General features: G+C 42.4%; 2 protein-coding genes across 3 annotated transcripts; one reads left to right on the plus strand and one right to left on the minus strand.

Moving 5' to 3' along the window:
- Window positions 1-1924: 1924 nt before the first annotated feature.
- Window positions 1925-11168, minus strand: rbbp5 (retinoblastoma binding protein 5). 2 transcript variants are annotated; one of them, XM_070847213.1, is made up of 14 exons: window positions 11039-11168; window positions 9364-9389; window positions 9064-9236; window positions 8800-8940; window positions 8447-8609; window positions 8028-8137; window positions 7666-7785; window positions 7191-7344; window positions 6959-7030; window positions 6645-6762; window positions 5894-5963; window positions 4725-4960; window positions 4442-4519; window positions 1925-2326 (listed from the first exon to the last, which is right to left on the minus strand). In XM_070847213.1, exons 1-14 carry the CDS (start codon window positions 11055-11057, stop codon window positions 2274-2276), a joined length of 1533 nt encoding a protein of 510 aa, XP_070703314.1. In that variant the 5' UTR covers window positions 11058-11168; the 3' UTR covers window positions 1925-2273. The 2 variants fall into 2 exon arrangements, with proteins under 2 accessions (XP_070703314.1, XP_070703305.1); XM_070847204.1 differs by having other exon boundaries at window positions 4295-4519.
- Window positions 11169-13230: 2062 nt separating this feature from the next.
- On the plus strand, window positions 13231-18366 carry LOC139214974 (transmembrane protein 263). Its single transcript, XM_070845848.1, has 3 exons — window positions 13231-13507; window positions 15359-15446; window positions 16879-18366. The coding sequence occupies exons 1-3, from the start codon at window positions 13499-13501 to the stop codon at window positions 17163-17165; spliced, it is 384 nt and encodes a 127-aa protein (XP_070701949.1). The 5' UTR covers window positions 13231-13498; the 3' UTR covers window positions 17166-18366.
- Window positions 18367-21575: the final 3209 nt, after the last annotated feature.

Consider the following 21575-nt stretch of genomic DNA (forward strand, 5'->3'; position numbering starts at 1 on the left):
TTGGCGTATGTCTTGTTTAGAATTCTGAAAGTCACAGTGGTCCCTGTGTCACTATCAGAGATATTCACCAAGTGTCTTGTCTTACAGGATTCCTCCTAAATGGTGCTACTAGCTAGCTGACGAAGAGTTTCCCCTTCAGACTGATCACACAGCTGCTAAAAGCAACTTTTATCGCCGATCTCGAACAAGGAGACCAAGCGTGGTTGACCACGTTGCTATCCCAGTATACGGTTGTCATCCCATTCCAACGTTCCCTTCACGCACCCACAGACTGAAGCGTGCAAATTATTCCGTGAATGTCGCACCATTTTCTCCGCCAGTCATAAAAAAGATTGGTTTAATTATCAAATGTTTTGTTTTGATTCAATGAAATTAACTCCTGCTGTCACATAAAAGTAGCGAAGTAAAAAGTACAAAATTTTGCTTTAAAATATAGCAGAGTACAAGTATAAAACAGGAAGTGAAGTACAAGTACCTCAAAACTATTGCTTACGGTACATCAAGCCAACTCAGTTACGTTCCACCTGTTAATCAGCTCTACGTTCAGTTACACTAAATTATTCAACCCCATCGCAAATGAGGTGTTTTGGCAAAATTTACAAACTTTCAGCTGTGTTCAATGAACAACTCAAGAACAATTGAAATAGCTCCACATAACTAATATTACAGGTGGTTTCTGCTAATTCAACACAAAATGCCACTTTTAATGACTCCTGCAGTCTCAAAATCACTCAACCCGTTCTTGACAAGCATCTTTAGTACTTAGTAGAGCACCCTTTTGCTGTTATGACCTGCTGCACTGATGCACAGCCAGACACCTGATTCCTGAGGAATCTGAGCCCGTTCCTCATGAGGAACAGCCTCCAGCTCTCTGATATTCTTGGGTTTGCTCGCTGCAACCACCTTCTTCAAATCCCACCAGAGATTTTCTATGAGATTCAATTCAAGAGACTGTGAAAGCCACTCTAGTATCTTCCAGGACTTTTCCTGAAGTCAAGTCTTGGTGGACTTTCAGGTATGTTTGGGATCATTGTCCTCTTGGAAGTTCCTATGACGCCCAAGCTTCAGCTTCCTCACTAACAGCATGGTGGTATCAGATTTCCTGATACTTGATTGAATCCATCTTGCCCTCCATTATTTCAGTTGTTCATTGAACACAGCAGAAAGTTTGTAAATTTTGCAATGGGCATAATTTTAGGTTCAACTGTTTATGTCCTTGTACTGTGATGGCAGAATTACTTCAAATGTGTTGATTTACTCCAACAGAACATAACTAATAGATTGATTTTATTCACAAATATATGATATTCAAAAGTCCTGTCACAGATTTTATACACCAAAGTGAAAGTGACTTGTCTAGTACATGTTTATCCAGCATTTAACACCATCTACATTTTCCCCCTCTTTTCTTCAGCTTCAAATGAAGCAGTAATTCTACTTTTAAGTGCTATTTTCACTTGCTGACCCAGATAGAGCCGCCACGATGCAAGTCTTGTTTATGTGTTAATTTCAGTTGATGATTATCTAATTTACACAAAATTAACTGAGGTGGGTTCTGAAGAGCTTATTTTTGGTTTGATACATCATTCAAACTGTAAGTCACAGTAGTGATGACTGCTGAGTGGGTGCTGTTTAACATGCCCACAACCATAATATGTTTATAACACTTAGTTATCATAGTTCTTTTTTAAATGCTGGCACATTTGACTGACGAGTCATCTGGATTAACTTCTCCCACAAGCTTTTAGCTCTAAACTGTTCTGTGAATCACTCTTGTACCAAACTCATCAGGTAGGACAAGCTTCAAACCATATTCACAAAAAGTGATTTTTTTTTTTTTTTTTATATGGCCCCACACTCCTTTTCCAGCTTTGTCAGGACCTACAGAGGAGTTGAGGCTTGGACACAAAACCACACCAGCTGGTTAATAATAAATCAAAATGTTTTAATACGTATAAAAACAACAAGAAAGACGACGCATACACACACGCACGCACACACTATCAGGACACAGGCGTTCTATACATAATGAATCCTACGGGGACAGAGGACATGTGATCTCTACTGTGACGACACGGCTGCTGCGCGCTCTGTTTGTCAGCCCCTGTGTGGGATCCGGGCTGAGGAGTTTTCCTGTGACACTGTGCTCAGGATGGGGGGGGAAACAGTCTGCACACCCAACAGGCTGCTCACCCACAGTCTGTATATCACATCAGGCTTTGTGTCTCTGTTTCAGCCTGTTGGTGCTCCTTCGTAACTGTACACAGCAGTGATCAGTCCATCCCTCCAATGTCATGTTGTTTGTACGACTGTGAGACCATGCTCCCTGCAGAGGAACACAGACGCTGTTAGACGGGACACAGCTGACACAATGTTCGTCCTAGTTTAAGTATTTAAAAGTAGTTTTTAAATAAAAGCAACACAAACTAATAAATACCAGGTAGCTAATAAAGGCCGGGTAAAAAACAGTAGAGGAAGGGTGGAAATACTGTTTCACCTGATAAACTCTATGTAATACAGATTTCCAGTTGGTTTTTTTTTTTAACATAATACTGTTTTCATCCACTGATGAACTCTAATCACTTCTAAGCCATTTTTACAATCACAGGACCCATCAGCCTAAAATCTCTTGTGCGTGTTTATGCTTCAACGACCTCTCAGGGTCGCAGTGATTCACAAAGATTTTATTTATTGACTGCTTTGTTTTATACAGTTACTGCCTGCTGACTCCTCACTCCTCTAGAAGGACCAGGCTGTAGGATTTAGTGTCATCTAGAAGTGAGATTGCAGATTTCAACCAAGTGAATACCCCTCCCCTCACCCCTCCCTCTGGAGAAAGTACAGTGGCCTTCAGGTAAATTATCCTCTATTTGTCAAAATTTGGCTTCTCAAACTTCTCCCGACACAAAATGGTTAACCAGGACCAGCAACCACGATTCCTCTTCATCTTCATCTTCCAACCTGGTGCATTTTGTGCCACCAAATTCAAGCTGCCACTTAAATGTAAAAACACTCAGGGCCCTCAGTTTGTCCAATCTGGGCTACTGTAGTAACGTGGCTGTGCAACATGGAAGAGGAGCCACTGTGTGCGGAGATATGAGGGGCTCATTCTAAGCTAATGACACACATGGTGGAGATCTGCAGTCTACTGATGCACTGGTCTAGTTTTTGATGTAGTCCTGCACATAATGGCCTATTCATTTCTTATATATGACAAAGCAGCCTGTCTCACATTTATCCTGCATGGTAAATGTAGCTTTTGAATGGAAGTAGGATGAGTTCAGACATTAATACATAGGTTAACACACACTGCCACATGTCTTTGATAAACACAGAAACAGAGAAGACAGGACCTGAGCAGCGCTGCTACAGACACACGTTCATGTCACATGACAAGCCCAAAGAGCGAGGTGGGAGTGGGAGCAGGAGGGTCAAAGGCCAAGCAGGAAGTAGATGTAGACTAGCCAGCTAGCCTGCAGGGAAACAAGCTGTACTATCTCACCGTTAGCCACGTCAACACCCATCTGCCAACTACAGTCCAACTTCACCAAAGCTCAAATGATGGCAAATTAGTGAGAGTGAGGCTGAGGTTAGCAGAGGTCATACAGTCATAAAGCCACAGTCTGGGAAGGACATCACTGTGTAGGTCCACTGCAAATCCAGCTCCTGTGGAGCTACCTCTGACACCGTATCAACAGCTGTTCCATTCATATGTGGAGAAAATCATCTTTTTTACCATTTTTCTGATGTTTCTGGTTTCAGGGTAAAATTATGTGGTAATATTTTAGCAGACTAACAATTCCTCCTTAAGGATTGTATTAACTACAGTTAGTCTGCCTCCCCTTACCCACTGAAAAGGCTCAGTCATTTCCTAGAACAGCTGGTCACTGTAATACTACAGGAAAAGTAAGACTAATGAACTCTAGTTACATTCTGGACTAATAATCATAATGTTTTGGTTGACTGGCGATCTATCATTTCACACTGGACCAGGTCTAATCCAGTGTCCTGGTCTGACACACGATGCAGATTCTGTGTTCTGACCTCCAGACTGTGGCTTTACAGCAGGGGTCTCTGTCAGTGAGCTGTGTGGTGGGGTAGGTGGGGTGTGGTGGGGTAGGTGGGGTGGGGTGGGGGGTGGTGGTGGTTCGTGTTGGGTTGAAACAATACAGGGAGAAGGGAGGGGGTTGCCTTGGAGACAGGCCAGGCTGGCGAGGTGTCAGTCAGACTAGCAGGGCTGCAGGACTAGCAGAGCTCCCAGAGTCAGCAGCAGCAGGGGCGGTGGCATGCTTACCTGTGGCCAGGCCCCCCTCTGCTCTGCCCTTCATCCCTCCTCCTCCTCCTCCTCCTCCTGGGCCAGAGCTGCCCAGGGCCTCCACGGGGAAGGAGGGCCGTTCGCCCCTGTAGGGCTTTGGCCTGAAGGGGAAGTCTTTGTCTTTACCTTTGGAGCCTTTGGGCCGGCCTGCTGTCTTCTTCTTGGACTTGCCATCCCCCTTCACGCCCAGTAGGGGGTGCACCTCTGAGGAGAGACAGGAGACACTCGGGGGTCAAACGCAGTTCTTGACTAAACTCTTTGATAATCAAAAACAGTATCAATTAATTGTAAATTAAGGCCTGTGTCTTGACCCATTACTAATACCTTGCAGTTGATGAAAATAAAGTATCTGACTAACTGAAAATATACCCAAAATGTCTCCGCTACATTACAGTGTGTTAACGCTCACCGTCACTGGGCACCCCCTGCAGTTCGATGGTGGTGGTGCGAGCCTTCTTCTTGGCGGGGCCTCCTTCAGATGAAGGCTGCCGCTGCTTTTTGTCGCCGCCGGTCATCGCGTCCTCTGGGGCAGCAGCCTGGACCGAGGCATCTGGCGGGGGCCCAAAGGGGTTTTCCTCTGGATCTTCCACCTCAGGGGCGATGGGCAGGTACAGCAGGGCCTTATGGTCCTCCAGCTCCTCGTCACTGCGGGACACAAACACAGACGGGGCTGTCAGTGGTGCAATAGTTCACACAGATTCAAAAGAATGAAGAGAACATCTCTTTCTAACATTATATGGTCCTGTTTTACAGTAGCCCCTGGTCCCCCAACACCTAACGTGGACCTTGTTGACCCTGGCGTCATCCAAGCTGGTATGACTCTTATTTGCGGATTCACTTATCCTGAGGTAGGCCTATAGCACCAAGGACCTTGCCGAGGGGTCCACACTGGATACAGGTACTAAACTTCAGAGGAGTAGCTACTGATTTTACTGACTGCAGGCTTGGTCAGTATCACGGTGTTATGGTATACCAGGGTATCCTGTCAGTACGATTTTCAGTACCATCAAAAATGCAGATACTCCTCTTTCTATTAAACCGAGACAGAGATGCTGTATCTAGAGGATGTATTGTAGCGCACAGTAAGCACGAACAGAGGTCAGTCTCTACTGCTGGAACCAGCACAGGAGATGAGGAAGGTGGTGAAAGCGACTGGTGGGGATGCAGTTGATAAGAAAAATGTCTCAGCATTAGGATTATGTTCCCAAACAGGTGCATACATTTCTGGAGTTCCACATTTTCAAAGTAGGTCAGCATCTACGGGAGTCAACGTAGCGCTCGCCAGACAGACGGTCTAATTGGAGACATGAAAATATCCGCACAGACGCTTCGCACACACCCTCTGATGACAATACTTACGTCACACGGACCCTTGTACGCTCACAGATGTGGAAAGTGTATATATAGTTTAAGAGTGTCAAACCACCACTACGATAGTTTTTTAAGTTATGATGCTTAAGACTAACATGTTTTAATTATTCAAGGATGAGATCAGGATGACTCAGGTTTAACTCAGGTTAAAACAAAAAAGGCAATGTTGTTTGCACTGATGGAGTTTGTTGCACTGTTGTTTCTCACCTGCTGCAAAAAGCAACTATGGGATCGACAGTGGTGACGTCCACCTCTTCATCCTCTGCAGCGTCCGCACCTGTAACACGAGCACAAGTTCATGTCTGAGGCATCCAGAGAAAACCAGTGCGTCTGACATCTATTCTAGAGTTTAGATTTCTTAATCAGTCTTGTGATAAATTCTGCAAATTAGCAGTTTAGCAAAAAACAGTGTGTGACCATGGAAATGCTTGACTATTTTCCTATCCTGTCTTGGCTGTTGCAACACCTGAATTTCCCCCATGGGGATCAATAAAGGATTATCCTATCTTATCTATTAGGTGCAGCTTAACTACATTACACATTATTCAGTCATTCAGCTCAAGTCCTTGGTGTGGCAGCTAGATATCAGTATGTGTAGCTCCCTGGGAGTGACTGGGGATGGACAGTTTTATTGTTGATATATACATACAGTATGTGTACATCCATTGTTGCATTTGGTTTTGTTCATTGACATTTTGTTTATATGTTGACACTGACGTCAGCTAATAGTCGTGCTCATCTCACATTTCTCTTTAATGACTGAACAGCACTGTCCTGTCGTTATGCCCTGCAATAAAAAAGATCTTTATTTGAAAAACCACTGTTTGAGAAGTCAGTATATCTACACTGTAACCCCCAAACTCAACCCTGTTCTTCAGTGAGCCAAGAAACAAACAAACATGCAAGTCGACCTGTAGTGTGTGTGTGTGTGTGTGTGTGTGTGTGTGTGTTTATCTACCTGTCTGCTCAGGTTCACTCTTGTCTTCGTCCTCGATGTCAAATTCGGACTCTCTCTCCTCGTACTCCACATTTTCATCCAGCTCTTTGAAGTCCGGAGCAAAAGCACTCCAGTTTTCCTGATGATAAAATCATATGGTGACACCATATTACATCAACTCAGATGATAGTTGTGCTTCAGTTAAGGCCAAATATGGAACATAGAGCCAAAACTTTGATTTCAAGTATCAGAAGCATGAGATTAAGGATGAAATAATCCATGTGTGTCCATGTTCGTTCATGTACCGCCAGCCTTTACCGTCACTGTCTACTCACCACTTGGTTTTGGGCCCAGATGGACACCACTCCGCTGGAGATGGAGGCGATAATCGGACGGACAGGATGCCACTGGACAGAAGTGGTCAAAAGTGAAATGGGTAAATTATCTGATATTACACAACACAGCGTCAGAATATAACAGAAGATGCAGAGACAGAAATGTTGAGTCAATGTTTAAATCTCTACACAGCGTACTACTGAGTCGGAATTTCAGTTTTGACGGCCTTACAGCGACATCCAGCAGCAGCTCTCCTCTGGTTCCATGCAGGATCTTCACCAGGTTGCCGATACTCTTCTCCCAGATGTAGAGAGCATGCTGTCTGGCTGAACCGGCCACGATATACTCGCCATCTCCAGAGAAACAGCAGCGCTTCCATGGAGTCCTGAGCACAGGTGGAGGACATGAACAAGGAGAATGAGGAGAGGAGGGAGAAACAGATGCAGCTGCAAAATGTTAAACTTTCCCAGTAAGTGTTTGCCTCAGAAACTTTTCAGCATTCAGCAAATTACTGCAAAATTTGCAACAAGAAAAACTTTTTTCTCAGCAAGTTGTACGCATACACTTGTCAAAGTGGAAGATTACTGCCAAATCTATCGCTGCATTTTCCCAATTAAAGATATTCCAATTCAGCTACAACTGTACCAGTTTAGATTCAAATAAAAAGCATAACTTTTATTCCCAACAGCGTCCTGTGATGACATACCTGTTTACCAGGTCTTGTAGTTTCTGCATGGGCTCAGGCTCACCATCTCGGCCACAAGTCAGTATCTCCCTGCCGTCATACACCCTGATGATCCGATCTGCTGTGTTTATGAGGAAGCAACTGTACAGAAAAATGACAGGTGGGTAAAAAAGAGGGAGAGATTGAGGCATAGAGACAAGTGAAAAGAAAGCATAAGTGCTGGGGCTTTTAAAATGAGTTTCTGTGTGGTCTCCTGTGTACAAACTGTATTATGGATTCTACAATCAACATGAAATCAGTTAGACTCTTTCACAGAACACTAAGAAACCCAAATAGACTGATGTTAAAGTCCATCTAGGTCTACATACAGAAAATCCTCTCACCTGCCCTTGCGTGCAAATTCAATTGATTTGATGGCAGTGGTGTTGCTGGTGCCAGTTGTCACTCTGAAGGAAGCGACCAGCTCCTGAGTGTTTGTGTTCAACACCAGGATCTTCAACAACAGACAGAAGGACACATGATGGTGAGGGAAAACTCTGGGAGTCATTCATTAAAAACATAAACAGTTGTTTGCGTGTTCAAACTTTGAGTAGCAAATTTACTTAATCCTATCAAAGTAGTACATGTCTGGTGAAAACTGCAGCAATCTATGTGGAGGAGTGTTAGTCAACATTGACATCTGCCACAGCGTCTTTTTAGGTTCTAGAAGTAGCTCTTTCTAAGCAGAACTTTCTTTCTCTGTCAAATTCATATTTATTTGGAGTGCAGTGATGTGATTCAGAAGAGCAAAGTTTGGACTGACCTTTCCTTTGGCATTGCCAGTGTAGATGTACTCCCCCCGCCTGTCAAAGGCCGCCACCACATTCAGGTCTGAGTCGTCATCCACAGGCAAGACGACGTGTTTTGAGTCTGACAGAGTCAGCAGAACTGGGGCTGACTTCATAGGACACACCAGCACCTTGTCCCTAAAACACAAACACAACTTCTTGTTTATGCAAAGTAGCAACGTATATTAACTTAAATTACCACTGATCAAGACAAATGAAACTGGCAAAACCCCATCGTGGTGTGTCACCGCAGTTCGTGGTGTATTTGACCATCGATCGAACCTCAGAACACATCAGATGTACGGACAGAGGCTGCCGGGCCACTCACATGTCTCTGGGGTGACACTGCAGTTTCAGGATGGGTGATGGGAAGCGGAACCTCTGGTCACAGTCTCCAGTCAGGACGTCCCACTGCGAGACAATGTTGTCTGTGGAGGCACTCACCAGCTTGTGGCCATCTCGACTCCAGCTGCACACACACACAAAAACACAAAGATCTTTTAGAAAACAACCTGAAAACCCACCACACTGTCTAAATTGTTTAAACACTGGGAAGCTTAGGGTGGACGTAGCCTAAGATGATGTGTCTCACCATAAAGAGCACACTGGGTGGATGTGTGCACTGATGATTTTGGCGATGCCCCGTGTGAGGAAGTCCCAGATGACGATGCGGCCGTCATTGCAGCCGACAGCCAGCAAGGTGCCCCAGCGGTTGAAGGTGCAGGTGAGGGCCATGCTGATACAGTCCAGGGTGCCATCTGCCTCCTAACAACACATGGAACACAAACACACATGCAACCAATGACACAAAATTATAACAAAAGATGAAACTCCATGTGTATTAGTGATTTTCATTGTATTTTCATGTGTACTTCAAAAGCTGGTGGCTTACCTCTGGATAGTTCTGCCCAAAGGACTCTAAAGAGGAATAACAAAATGAAGTGATGAGAAATACAAGGCAACACTCATACAATAGGTGTGTACTAAAGTGACCGTCAGAAACACAAGCTTCCACTAATGATCATTTAATCCTAATGAAGATAGTACAGATATTCCGTGCGCTACAGCAGAGTGGAGGAGCAGTACAGTCAAGGATGTATTTTCTGAGGTATAAATTCAGAGATTACTTCATTGATCTCAAATTTTACACAGATTATTCAATACAAATACGTAAAGAAAACAACTGGAATACATCCAACATTAAAACTGGAAACTTTAAACAAATAACTTGAATATCCAGAAGAAAGAAGCAGGTAATGACCCATGAGTAAGGTGAGAAATTTGTGAGAGGAATCTTGAAGTTGTTTTTCCAAAGTCTGAGTCAGTAATTTCATAAGAAAGAACTCTGCAAGAAAGTGAAAGTCAAAAAGAAAAAGAAAAATTGTGAGTACTGTGAGGTGTGCTTATATAAAATGAATTAAAGAGCACTGGTATCAGATCAGTGCTCACACTGACTAATAACCTCAGTAGAAAGTAAATACATTAAGAACAATGTTTTAAACAAACTTCTAATTTTCTTAATGGCATATATTTGTTCAAATAATCTAAACAAAATCCTCCCTAAAAAAATTTATTTCAGATGAATTCTAGTTTGACACAAGGATGATTTAGATTAGTACATTCATGAGAAAAGGAACTACAGACAGTATTTCTCAGTGGATTCCTTGTTGTCTCACTTGAAATTGTAAAACAGGTGTTAGACTAATAAATAAAGACCATTTTAATAAAACTGTTCATGTATTTAACCCGACCATAAAAGGACCATAATATTTAAACTTCTCCAACCTGAACTAGATTAAAACGTTAACTACACTGATGGTTTATAATTCACATATAGTTATTAGTCTGTTTCTGATGAAACACATAAGTACAGTCACACTGCTTTGACTCCATCCAGGCCTTCACAAAACAGCTGTATGTCAAAGACCATCATATTAAAACCTGGACAACATGAAAAACTGTTTAAAGCCTGTTTTAGGTTTGTGAATCTTTTTGCTTTCAGAAAACAGAAAATGATTAAGTTAAGTCTAAGTTAATTCTGCATAACTAGAGTTTTATTCCAGTAGCTCTAATGTTACTGAATAATGGGTCACTCCCTGTCACATTATTGTGTGTATTGTTTTTATATGTATCGTTTCTACAATGGTCCTACAAACGTGAAGAGGAGGCAGCCTGCCGGCTTGGTGTGTTACATAACTATATGATAACAGTAACTGTGTGCACTTTCAGAAAAAACGAGCATTTAATTCAAACACAATACGAGACAATATAAGGGGCTAACGTTAACTTAGCTAGTAGACACTTTAGGTTATGTTTTCACTGTTATCACGTTAATCGATCTTTACAAACAAACTCATGCGACACTTTAGGAACTAATATAATATGAAACGCGCAACAGATTTCAACAAAAATTAAACAGCGTGACTCTAAAACTTAATGTAAGTTTTTTATCGGCCGCTGTTAACATGCTAGGCTAACGTTAAGTGCTAACCACAACAAGCTCACAGCGTTATCGTTGAACGAAAAGTCGGGCACATTCACAGAAAGAACAAAAAAATGTTCATTACCGAGCAGCTCTAGATTCATTGCTGGACGACCAATGGTTAAAATTTCCTTAACGACTTGATTTCACAGAATATTTCGCTAAATTTCAATCGTATTTACTTCTGCTGCGACTACCGGGGAGACTGGCGCCGAGCCTCCGGTGAGGACCCCAAACAGAGCGGCGCACAAAATGCCTGAACAAAATACAGGCGCCAAGGCCATAGACAACCATAGAATACAACCATAGACTCCCACCTACTGTTCTGGAGTGTAGACCAGCCCCTTATAGAGAGGGAAAAGACTTTGATTGTATTTATTGATCCCCTTTAGGCCTATTTCAGTGTTTAAGACCACAGTCTCTGCTTTTTGAGTTGACTCTGTAGTGTCTGTCTGCAGCTCCTCTTCTGGACAGAGCTCACACACACCAGATGGATTTTTACCTGATATATGTAATACTACATTTAGTACTGTTACACTTAATAGTCTTATCAATGTTATGGTCTCCTCTCTGCTGTTTCTTCATACTGATCTCCAGTGATGGAAGAATCAGTACTCAGATCTTCTACTTAAGTAAAAGTAGCAGTACTACAGTGTAGAAATACTCCGTTACAAACAAAGTCCTGTGTTCAAAAAGCAAAGTCCCAAAGCATTAGCATCAAAAGTATTGATTACGCAGAATGGCACATTTCAATGATATATATCATATCATTGGACTGATGATCAATGCATTAATTTGTCAATCACTTTAATGCTGAAGCTGGTAAAGATTGAGCTGATCTTAATTACCTTATATGTTTTAATACATACGTACATAATAATGCATTTGTTGATTGTGCTTTTTTATTTTTAATACAGTTGTCAAATAAATGTAAAAAGAAGGTTTTTTTTAAAAAGTACAACATTTACCTCTAAATGCACTAAAATATACTTATAAAGTAACAAAAAAATACTTCAAAATAATACTGAAATGCAGTATATTAGTAAACGTGTGCAACTTAATTACTCTTACAGCATATGTTACTGTGGTGTTGGTTAATCCAGCCAGGCCAGGACACATACAAAGTCCATGCTACTCTTTCTATAAAGAGTGAATGAAAGTTGCTGCCAACATCACCATGCAGCACTTGACCGTTGTATCTTTGTATCTTTACATTATCTTTATGGCCTCAGTGTGTAGGACTCACTACAGGTGCTTATGTGTCACTTTACATGTGCGCCTCTCTTTGAATCCACATCACAGATCAGACGGATTCACAGCAGAGTCACACAGAGACACACAGGCCTTCACTGTAACACAACCAGCTGGAGCTGCTGGTGATGCAGGACCCGGAGCTGGAGCTGGAGCTGCAGCATCCGCCCACTAACCACTTCCTGTTTTCACAATCAAAGTCCAAAATAAACTTGGTCCTAAATGTTCGACAGTCTGGACATTGTGCAAACGCACAATTTGTCTTGAAGTTTGAAAAAAAGAAAAACAAATTAAAATTAATGACAAATGATGACCTGCTCCGCTAATTGTTCAATCAATTTATATCTTATAAACCCAATTTAGTAATCTCATTTTTTTTTTTTCCAGAAAAAAAACATGCATTAATCACAAAAACATTTTCTTTCTTTTGTAGACCATAAAGCCTGTACTGAAATACTGACAAATGTACAGTCCCACTTGGTGATTATGTCTATAAAAATAAGGCTTAACCTTAACCTAAATAAAGTGTCATGTACTGTTTATACAGCACTGTAGGCCGAATGGGTCAGCCGTGTGTCTAGGCTAGTTTATTTGAGGGGGCAAATGAATGTTGTGTTCTGAAGGTTTTAGAGTAAGAATCGACATGCCACCTTAGCCACCTGGATAAAAAAATATTTCAGCTTGTTTCCCAACACGTCACTCTTTCCTAATCCAGGCAAAGATGGAATTTATTACTTCCCTGATTTATAAAAATGTAAAATCAAAAGTTAGTCTGTTTTGCTTTGTATTTTACATTTATTTATTCATTTATTTATTTATCTGTTTGTTTGTTTGTTGTTCAGCTTCATCTTATTTACACTTGATTTCTGGTTCAGTACATCACCTCCACTTTGATACTCACGTCGGTGGTCCAGAAGGCTTTTAATTTGAAGGTCCTGAACGGAAGTCTAGTGCGTTGTCGCGTGCAGCGTGTGAGTGTGTGAGTGTGTGTGTGTGTGTGTGTGTGTGTGTGTGTGTGTTTGAAGGCGCCACGTCGGCAGAAGCAGCAGGCTGAAAAGGGACCTGCGTAGCTCTCAGCCTGCGAACTGTGTGTGAGGAGAAGTTAGAAAGCTGCACGTTCAGCCGAGAAAGACGCGACGATTGAGAAGAAAAGGCCTTTAAAGAGCGAGGGAGCAGGCAGGTCTCCCCCCCACACACACAGACAGATTTATCCACTGCGGGGAGGCTGAAAGAGAAGCTGCCGCTGTCTCAAGTTTCTGTGCCAGGTGTGTTTGTGGGAGAAGCTCTGGGAACAATGGTGAAGGTGAGGACTGACCAGCATCCTTTTATTGTGAAAATATGCTCCATGCACTGCGTTTGATTTCACTAGATTAAATATGACTGTAGGTTTTTTTTCATCAGCAGGCCACTTGAGTGATGATGTGGAATTTGAGTGTAATAATATGTTAGTTTGTCAGGAGGATCCCCCTGTAGGAGAGGGGGCTTTTTCTCTGAAAAGTGTAGTTTTTCTCTCCAGAAGCATTCAAGAGAGGCGTCACAGCTTCCTGCAAATGTTACACAAACTCTGATCCAGCTGGGCCAAATTTTTTTTGGGGGGGGGGAAGGAAAGGAAGGAGGGAGGGAACAAACATTTTTTTAGTCAAGATTCAGCTTCCAGATCCAGTGGTGGCAACTTTTATCAAATAACCTGCAGCACCGTTTCCTAAGCTGGGGGTCTGGGCCCATTTTGTGGGTGACAAAAAAAGATGGGGGGGGTAGGTGGGAGGTGCAAGATGACTCATATTATAGGGAAAAGCATTTCTGTTTTTCTGTCAGGCGTGTGAAATGTGCGCTGGTTTGAATCCTCTACGTGTCATTTAATAATCCGAGTGATGGTTTAGCCGCTGTACTCGCTCACAGTGAGGGAGGCATCCGTCCACCTGAAGGGTCATAAGCCACAAAGGTTAAACCTGCTGACCTACGATGACTCCTGCTCATGTTCAGAGTGGCAGCCGCCTGCTAAAGCTTTTCTTCCACTTCACCAACCAAAATGTGAAAGATGAGCAAGAGGGCGAGTCGTGTTATCACGTTTTCATCACAGACTGAGGAAGAGATAAAGAGAGGAGACGAACTCAGGTGAAGACATAGTTAATATAGTAAAGAATGATTGTACAAATATACAAATGAACTTTTGTCAAACAAACAAGGATGAACTAAATAATACAGGGGGGGCTATATTTCAGAATCTACATATCAGTTCATTTGGAATAAATAGATTTTCGAGTTCTTCTTATGTTCACCACGTGGAAAATGTGAACATGATGTGCAGAGCAGCTCAACCCAACATCAACATCACGATCTCAGTGAATTCCTGTGAGACAAGAGCATGGTGTGTGTGTGTGTGTGTGTGTGTGTGTGTGTGTGTGTGTGTGTGTGTGTGTGTGTGTGTGTGTGTGTGTGTGTGTGTGTGTGTGTGTGTGTGTGTGTGTGTGTGTGTGTGTGTGTGTGTGTGTGTGTGTGTGTGTGTGTGTGTGTGTGTGTGTGTGTGTGTGTGTGTGTGTGTGTGTACACCAGTCTGTAGTTTATCTTTAGAATGTATGTGATTAAAAGGGGTTTGCCTCGAACATAAAGCACCGCCTCCAGGTTTGTTCTCACTGTGCATCAGTTTACTATTTAGGCATGAAGCTGAAAAAACAACAGCTGTTTTTGATGCCTTTTTTTTTTGAGAAATATAAAAATGTTCTTTGACAAAACCTACTTTTGAAATCACAGTAATTGAATGTTAAATGCATACTCCAGTGATTTAGTTTTTCACTTATAAAGTGTAATTTTCCCTGTCATGGGACTAATAAAGGAATATCTTATCTTCTAAAGTTTTGGATTCAACTGAGACGGATTAAAAAAAATAAATAAATGAAAAAGTCTAAATCAGTGCTGCAGAAGCTGTGATATCCCCTTTAAATGTTGTCTAAATAAATGAAATTCAATTGAAAATTTGCAAAATTGTGCCTGAAATCAGGAACTATCTGATCAAACAAGGAGCCACAAAGATTACGGAGCCAAATGTACCAGTTAAGGTTTGATACCCTGGCATGTAAGTGTTTAAGGTAGAGAACTACCTGTGACGGTGGGTTTACTCAGAGTAAAAGTCTGGGGCTTTACCTGTGTTTTCCAGAATGTGAACAGCGTTAACGTGGAGCCCCAGCCTGGGACCAGCGTGGCCTCCGATGAAGCTGAACCCGCCGACAGCCAACCCACAGAGGGTAAGCAGCCAGCGAGCTCCCCAGGCAGCGACTGAAACATCAGCATGGGATATGGTGCAATCTGTGCTCACATGTTGCCCGCTGCTATTTCAGAAACAGGTGGTTTGTCAGGGGACCGTGTGTGTTTGTGTAAGAGCTGCTGCAGCTCCAACCTGCTATTTGTGTCCTCACTCTGAGACACTTTGAGCCAGTTCAGTCCTCTGCTGCTGCTGTCGGTAAACATCACTGTTCTTTGATGAAGCATAATTCTGTTTTCAGCATACCTGCTTTACTCAGCAGGCGACCCGGGGGGTAAATACAGTCCAGATAAAAGGGGGAACTCCTGGTACTGATGTAGCACCATCAACACCTCAGATCGTATCAAATATCTCAGAGGTCAAATATCTGAACAGAGCCGTAGCTTTAAGGATGGCGACATCAGTCAGGCCACCACTTTGGCCCAGACTGAAATATCTCAACAAATTACATAAGACTTAGTACTGACATTCGTGGTGCCCAGAAGATGAATCCTACGTTTTTAGTGATACCCTGACTTTCCCTGTAGCGCCACCAGCAGGTCAAAGTTTTCACTTCACCGGTGAAATGGTTCAGAATCTACTCGATGGGTTGGCAAAACATTTTGTCCAGATGTTCATGGTGCCTGGACAGTGAAATAATTTAGTACTTGGTGTACTTTGGTGAGCGGCTTTTCATCGAGCACCATCAAGTCAGATATTTAAAGACGTAGACCCACAGATGGGGTACAAAAGTCAGGAAGTGGCGATAAATTCATTTCATTCACTTCATTTGCGAGTCTGAAAAACAGAATAACGTCCGGACCTTAAGATCCACAAGGTGTTTACAGGAACAAAACAGCATGAGCCCCTTTTCCACAAATTCAGCGAGACTTCGAGTCGGCAACTCGAAACGACCGAGTCTATGGAAGAATAGCCGACAAGCTGGCGGAGCCAAATGTTGGGCACACGCCGAAACAGATTCATGAAAAGTTGAAAAAACTTGAGCAAGGTTATAAGAAGCTGAAGGACCACAACAGTCGCTCCAACAGCCTGATTTGAATAAATGTACTGGAATTTTGGAAATGCAAGCCACACAGATACCAGGAAGTCTTTGACCCAGGTAAGTAAGTTCCTGGAAATAAAAGTCCCTGGGACTGTTGGTGGAAAAGGGGCTATTGTTTTTACTCATTGGTTCACTGACTTTATTCCCCTTCCTACTGTAGCGCTCTGTTCCCACAGTGAAACCAGAGTCTTTCCTTAGAGATCTAGTTGGATGGTTGGTCAAGTGGAGCAGCATGGTTCCCTACAAACAGCACGTCTGTTTTACATGGCAGATGTCTTCTTCTCTTGGACCTCCTCTAGCAGTGCAGGAGGAGTGTGTACAGTTGTAGAACGCTCAATATTGATGCCTCGTGTGTGTTTTGATTTGTTTTCAGATTCTGGTAAGGACCATGTGGCGCCGACCCCCGGCATGGTGTGGCGGGTGACCGGTGGCCTCTTCAACGTCACCAAGGGAGTGGTGGGCGCCGCGGTGGGCGGGGTGGCCTGGGTGGGCGGCAAGAGCCTGGAGATCACCAAGTCGGCCGTGACCACGGTGCCGTCGATGGGGGTGGGGCTGGTGAAGGGCGGCGTGTCCGCTGTGGCTGGCGGCGTCTCCACGGTGGGCTCGACGGTAGCCAGCAAAGTCCCGTTCACAGCCAAGAGAAAAGACAAGGCCGAGTGAAGGGGAGGAGGGTGAGGCGGAGGATGATGATGATGATGATGGATGATGATGATGATGATGATGATTGATGATGATGGACTTGCCCCGCCCTGAGCCAACAGAGAAAGGCTGCCAGCTGATCTCTGCCTGCCAATCAAACTCCACAGTGCCTTCTGATACCTTTCTCGGTCTTGAACATGGCGGCCTTGTCACCATACAGAGATCTAGACTTTGATGCAAATACTACATTCAGTACCAGAACATTCAGTAGTACTACGATACCATGGCAACCCAGATATACGAGAAACATTGAGTCACTGAAACGCCTCTTTCAAAGTTCCTCATCTGACTTGGAGTGGCCTTTGTGTGCCTGGAAGTGAATTTCTGGCTCCAGGCAGATTATATGAACTGGTATCCACTTCAACACGTGGTGGAAGACTTCATGAATATTTTTATCTGTTTACAATCCAGACTGAGGCTGCTCCTGTCCTCTGTCTTCTCATCACTCTTTTCTCTTTGCTATACATGTTTGGTGAAATGTTTCTGAATTAAGATGCTCATTTTTTTAGGCTTTTTTTTTTTTTTTTTTTTGCTAATGTATTGAAGTACTATTGAAATCTGTGTGACAAGAATAGTGTGTGTTGAGAAAAATAAAATGTTTCAGCGTTGGAAGCGAAGGATCAGAAACATTCTTCAGTCTGCAGCCTTTACTGTGTCTGACCTCCTTTAATCCTCTGGAAGAGCCCCGGGGCGGTGTTTTACCCAGCAGCCTCTGATCTGCATGTAGGAACACTTCTCTGAAATGCATATCTGAAGACTGTAGACAAACACTGGGCTCTGCCCTTTTCTACAGCTATGTTAATGTTGGAGTGTTAAAATGCTGCGTTGGACCTCGGCAGGTTTTTTTTTATTTTTATTTTTTTTAAGATTTAAGAAAAAAACCATTCAGCAGCGTTCGATTCATTGATGGTGGTTGGACAGGAAAAGTGCTGATGTTGTCTGGACCAGTCATTCAGTAAAAAGGTTGAACTGTACCTTTAATCAGAAGGTGGACATTGTTCTGTAATGCAGGCAACAATCGTGAACGTTTATATGCAATATCAGCATATCAATGCAACATTTGGAGTGAGTGGGAGCTGTTGCTGATGGGACTAAACTATGTGAATGTCTCGTATGTGTTTTTTTTTTTTTTTTTCATTATATCAATAAAGTAGTTTGGAAGATCAAAGCTGCCCTGTTGAGTTTCCTTATACATAAACAAAAGTTATGTCAACATTTAGTGTTGCTCAACAAAATCCACTGTGTGTATCGCGAAGGTCTAACAAGACATTGTTAGACTAACGAAATGTCCTTCCTCATAAAACATTTTTTGAAGGATTCAATGAATTCCGTTCCCATCCCTCCAGACTATTTAGTATGTCCAAATGTATGGCGAATGCAGTAGGCTCAAAATACCATAATGTTCCTTCTACGTCTGGTGGCTTTTTTTCACCACGCAAGCTGGCTTTTTTTTTTTTTGGCTACTCACAACCCACAACCTCAACCCCTTACCCAAACCTTTGCACAAGTTTTACAAATCTAGAATTTCTGTCCAGGCTGAACCTTGCTGTAAATCCATGGTGCAATGATGTGCAACAGCTCTATCTTTATTTCTGTCTCTGTTACAGTGCCAGAAAAAGAGAGCCATGTGTGAAAGGGGTGTGACATGCCTACTGGTGACTGGTTGAATAGATGGTAATTCTTTAAGTGAACAAAATAATCATGAAGATAACTGAATAACAATAAAAGGATGTAACTATGGAAATAGCAGCAACAGAGAAATACATTTTTAATTTATTGCCGTGATGTAATACTGCATGTTAGAATACACAATTACATTACAAAGTAACGACAGCAGGGCTCTTCTGTTGACCTCCAACAGTCTGCGCCAGTGATGCACGAATTGCAAATACTTCTGTAGGTACCGTAGTTAATCCATGGATCGGGTCATAGAAATGAACATTATGATTAATGTTGGCTAGGTTGTGGGTGTGTGAAATGTCTGCAGCCATCCCTTATCAGTGTGTCTGCCCATTAAGAGTTCCACTGTGAGCATTTATACATGAAGCACAGCAGCGTAATTTCACTGATTATTTAAATTTGCCAACAGGATCGGTCAGGATCTAATGTTATTTGATGTCCTTTGTTCTTCTGCACATCTAAAAGGTCTCACACGCACATACACAGTGCGATTCATACAGTGAAACTGTTTAGAGTAAAGCAGCCGTCCCCCTGATAAATTCAGAGCTCCATCGGAGCTGTCTAAAACATATAATTTCAGAGGCTAACAGTTTAATTTAGCCTCCCCTGGAAAGTTTCCTCTGCTCTGTCAAGTCTATAACCAGTTTTAAATTTTGCTGTTTAAACGTCCCACATTATTTGCTGCAATGACATTACTGTGTGCATGAAAATGTTCACAGTTACTGAAAGCAGCCCCTCTAATCTTTAAAGTAGATCATTAAAGAAAACACTCATTCACACAGATGGTATGTAAGAAGTGGATGTAGCCACTGTGACGCCTCCCATTGGTTTGCTGACTGCCATTTTGCCAGAAGTGATTCAAAGATTCAAGATTCAAAGACTTCATTGTCACATGCTCAGCAGTTACATGAAGCAATCACTGGCAGTGAAACTCTTGTGTCTCTGGTCCCAGTAACACTGCTAACAATATCAAATGAAACACGCCAGCAAGTAAGTAAGTAAGAAATATAAATATAAACAAGGTATATACAACTAAGAAAATATAGGAAAATAAAATAAAATGTGCAGCTAAATAAAATAAAATAAAATGTACAGCTAAAGTGGCAGTGCAAATTGTTTGCAGATTATGTGCGGTTTAAGAGTCTTAAGGCCTGGGGGATGAAACTGTCCCTGAGCCTGCTGGTGTGGGCTCGGATGCTGCGGTACTGACGGCCAGAAGGCAGCAGGCAGAACAGTTTGTGGCTGGGGTGGTAAGAGTCCTTGATGATACTGGTGGCCTTCTTCCTACACCGCTGGGTGTAGAGGTCCTCCATGGATGGCAGCATCAACCTGGTGATGTGCTCTGCAGTCTTCACCACCCTCTGTAGAGCCTTACGGTTGAGGGCGGTGCAACTGCCGTACCAGGAGGTGATGCAGCCGGTCAGGATACTCTCAATGGTGCGCCTGTAGAAGCTGCAGAGTATCCTGGAGTCCATGTTGAGCCTCCGCAGCCTGCGGAGGAAGAAGATCCGCTGTCTTGCTGACTTGGTGATGAAGTCAGTGTGGTGAGACCAGGTCAAGTCCTCGCTGATGTGAACCCAGAGGAACTTGAAGCTGCTGACTCTCTCCACCGTAGTCCCAATTCATTCCACAAAGACCACCACTGATTGGTTAGTCACAAGGTAGTCCTGCTCTGAAGGATACACTGTAGTATGTCCTAACTGTACACATGCTGCATGCAAAGTAACAAACAAGGGCGGCTGCATTACATACTTCAGTAAAAAGAAAAAGTGTGCTATTTGGAACAAGTTTACTAGCTTGTAGTCTTCCTCTTTTCTGCATTTGCCAGTTGATCCCTCTTGATCAGTGTGAAACTGGGTCAAAAATGTGATAATCTGATCACCTTAATTGAAAGGAGTAGTTCAACATTTTGGGATGTTTTCCAAATTCAAGATGAGAACATCTCTCTCAACTATCGCTATATTTACTGAGTGTTTGTTGCTATTAGAATCATTCAATCTTTAAAATGGGTGAAAGAAAGGCTAAGTGCCTTCATGTGAGAAAAATGTGTTTGAATCCATGCATTGCTGTGGTCTTTAATCTGAAGGCTTCTAAAACCTTCACAGTCGGCATGTTTGGTTGAAAGTCAGGATAAGATGCTGACCTTGGTGACGTTCCCAACCCCCCTAAGAATAGTGGACGATCTTGACTAGTGACACACACACACACAGAATAATAATAATGATGTATATTCAAGTAAGAACATGTTGAGCTGAAAGAATTTTTCTACTTCTACTCCTCAGACCACAGATTGACGAGAAAAACAAGTCTTTCCACATCACTGCATACTGCTCAGTTTCCAGGCACCCTTCATTCTTCTGTGCCTCTGTTGACCCCTGAATGATTTTTATGGTGTCATTCACTGTTGGAAGAAAGTGAGAGAAATCCCAAGTACCTGATAATTAGGCTACTGACTGCAGAAATGTTTAGGTCAACAGAAGCACAGCTTAATTAAACATTTTACCAATGTATTATTTTGAGATGCTGAAGCTGCCTTTCTGGGTTTTAGAAATATATTATCATATATACTTATTATTATTATTATCATTATTATTATTATAATTATTATTATTATCATTATTGTTATTTTTGTTATTCATGTCATTCATTTTGTTATATGTCATAAATATAAAATCATTTCAAATATATTAG

The sequence above is a fragment of the Pempheris klunzingeri genome, chromosome 2, assembly GCF_042242105.1.
Source record: "Pempheris klunzingeri isolate RE-2024b chromosome 2, fPemKlu1.hap1, whole genome shotgun sequence".
Classification (NCBI taxonomy): Eukaryota; Metazoa; Chordata; class Actinopteri; order Acropomatiformes; family Pempheridae; genus Pempheris; species Pempheris klunzingeri.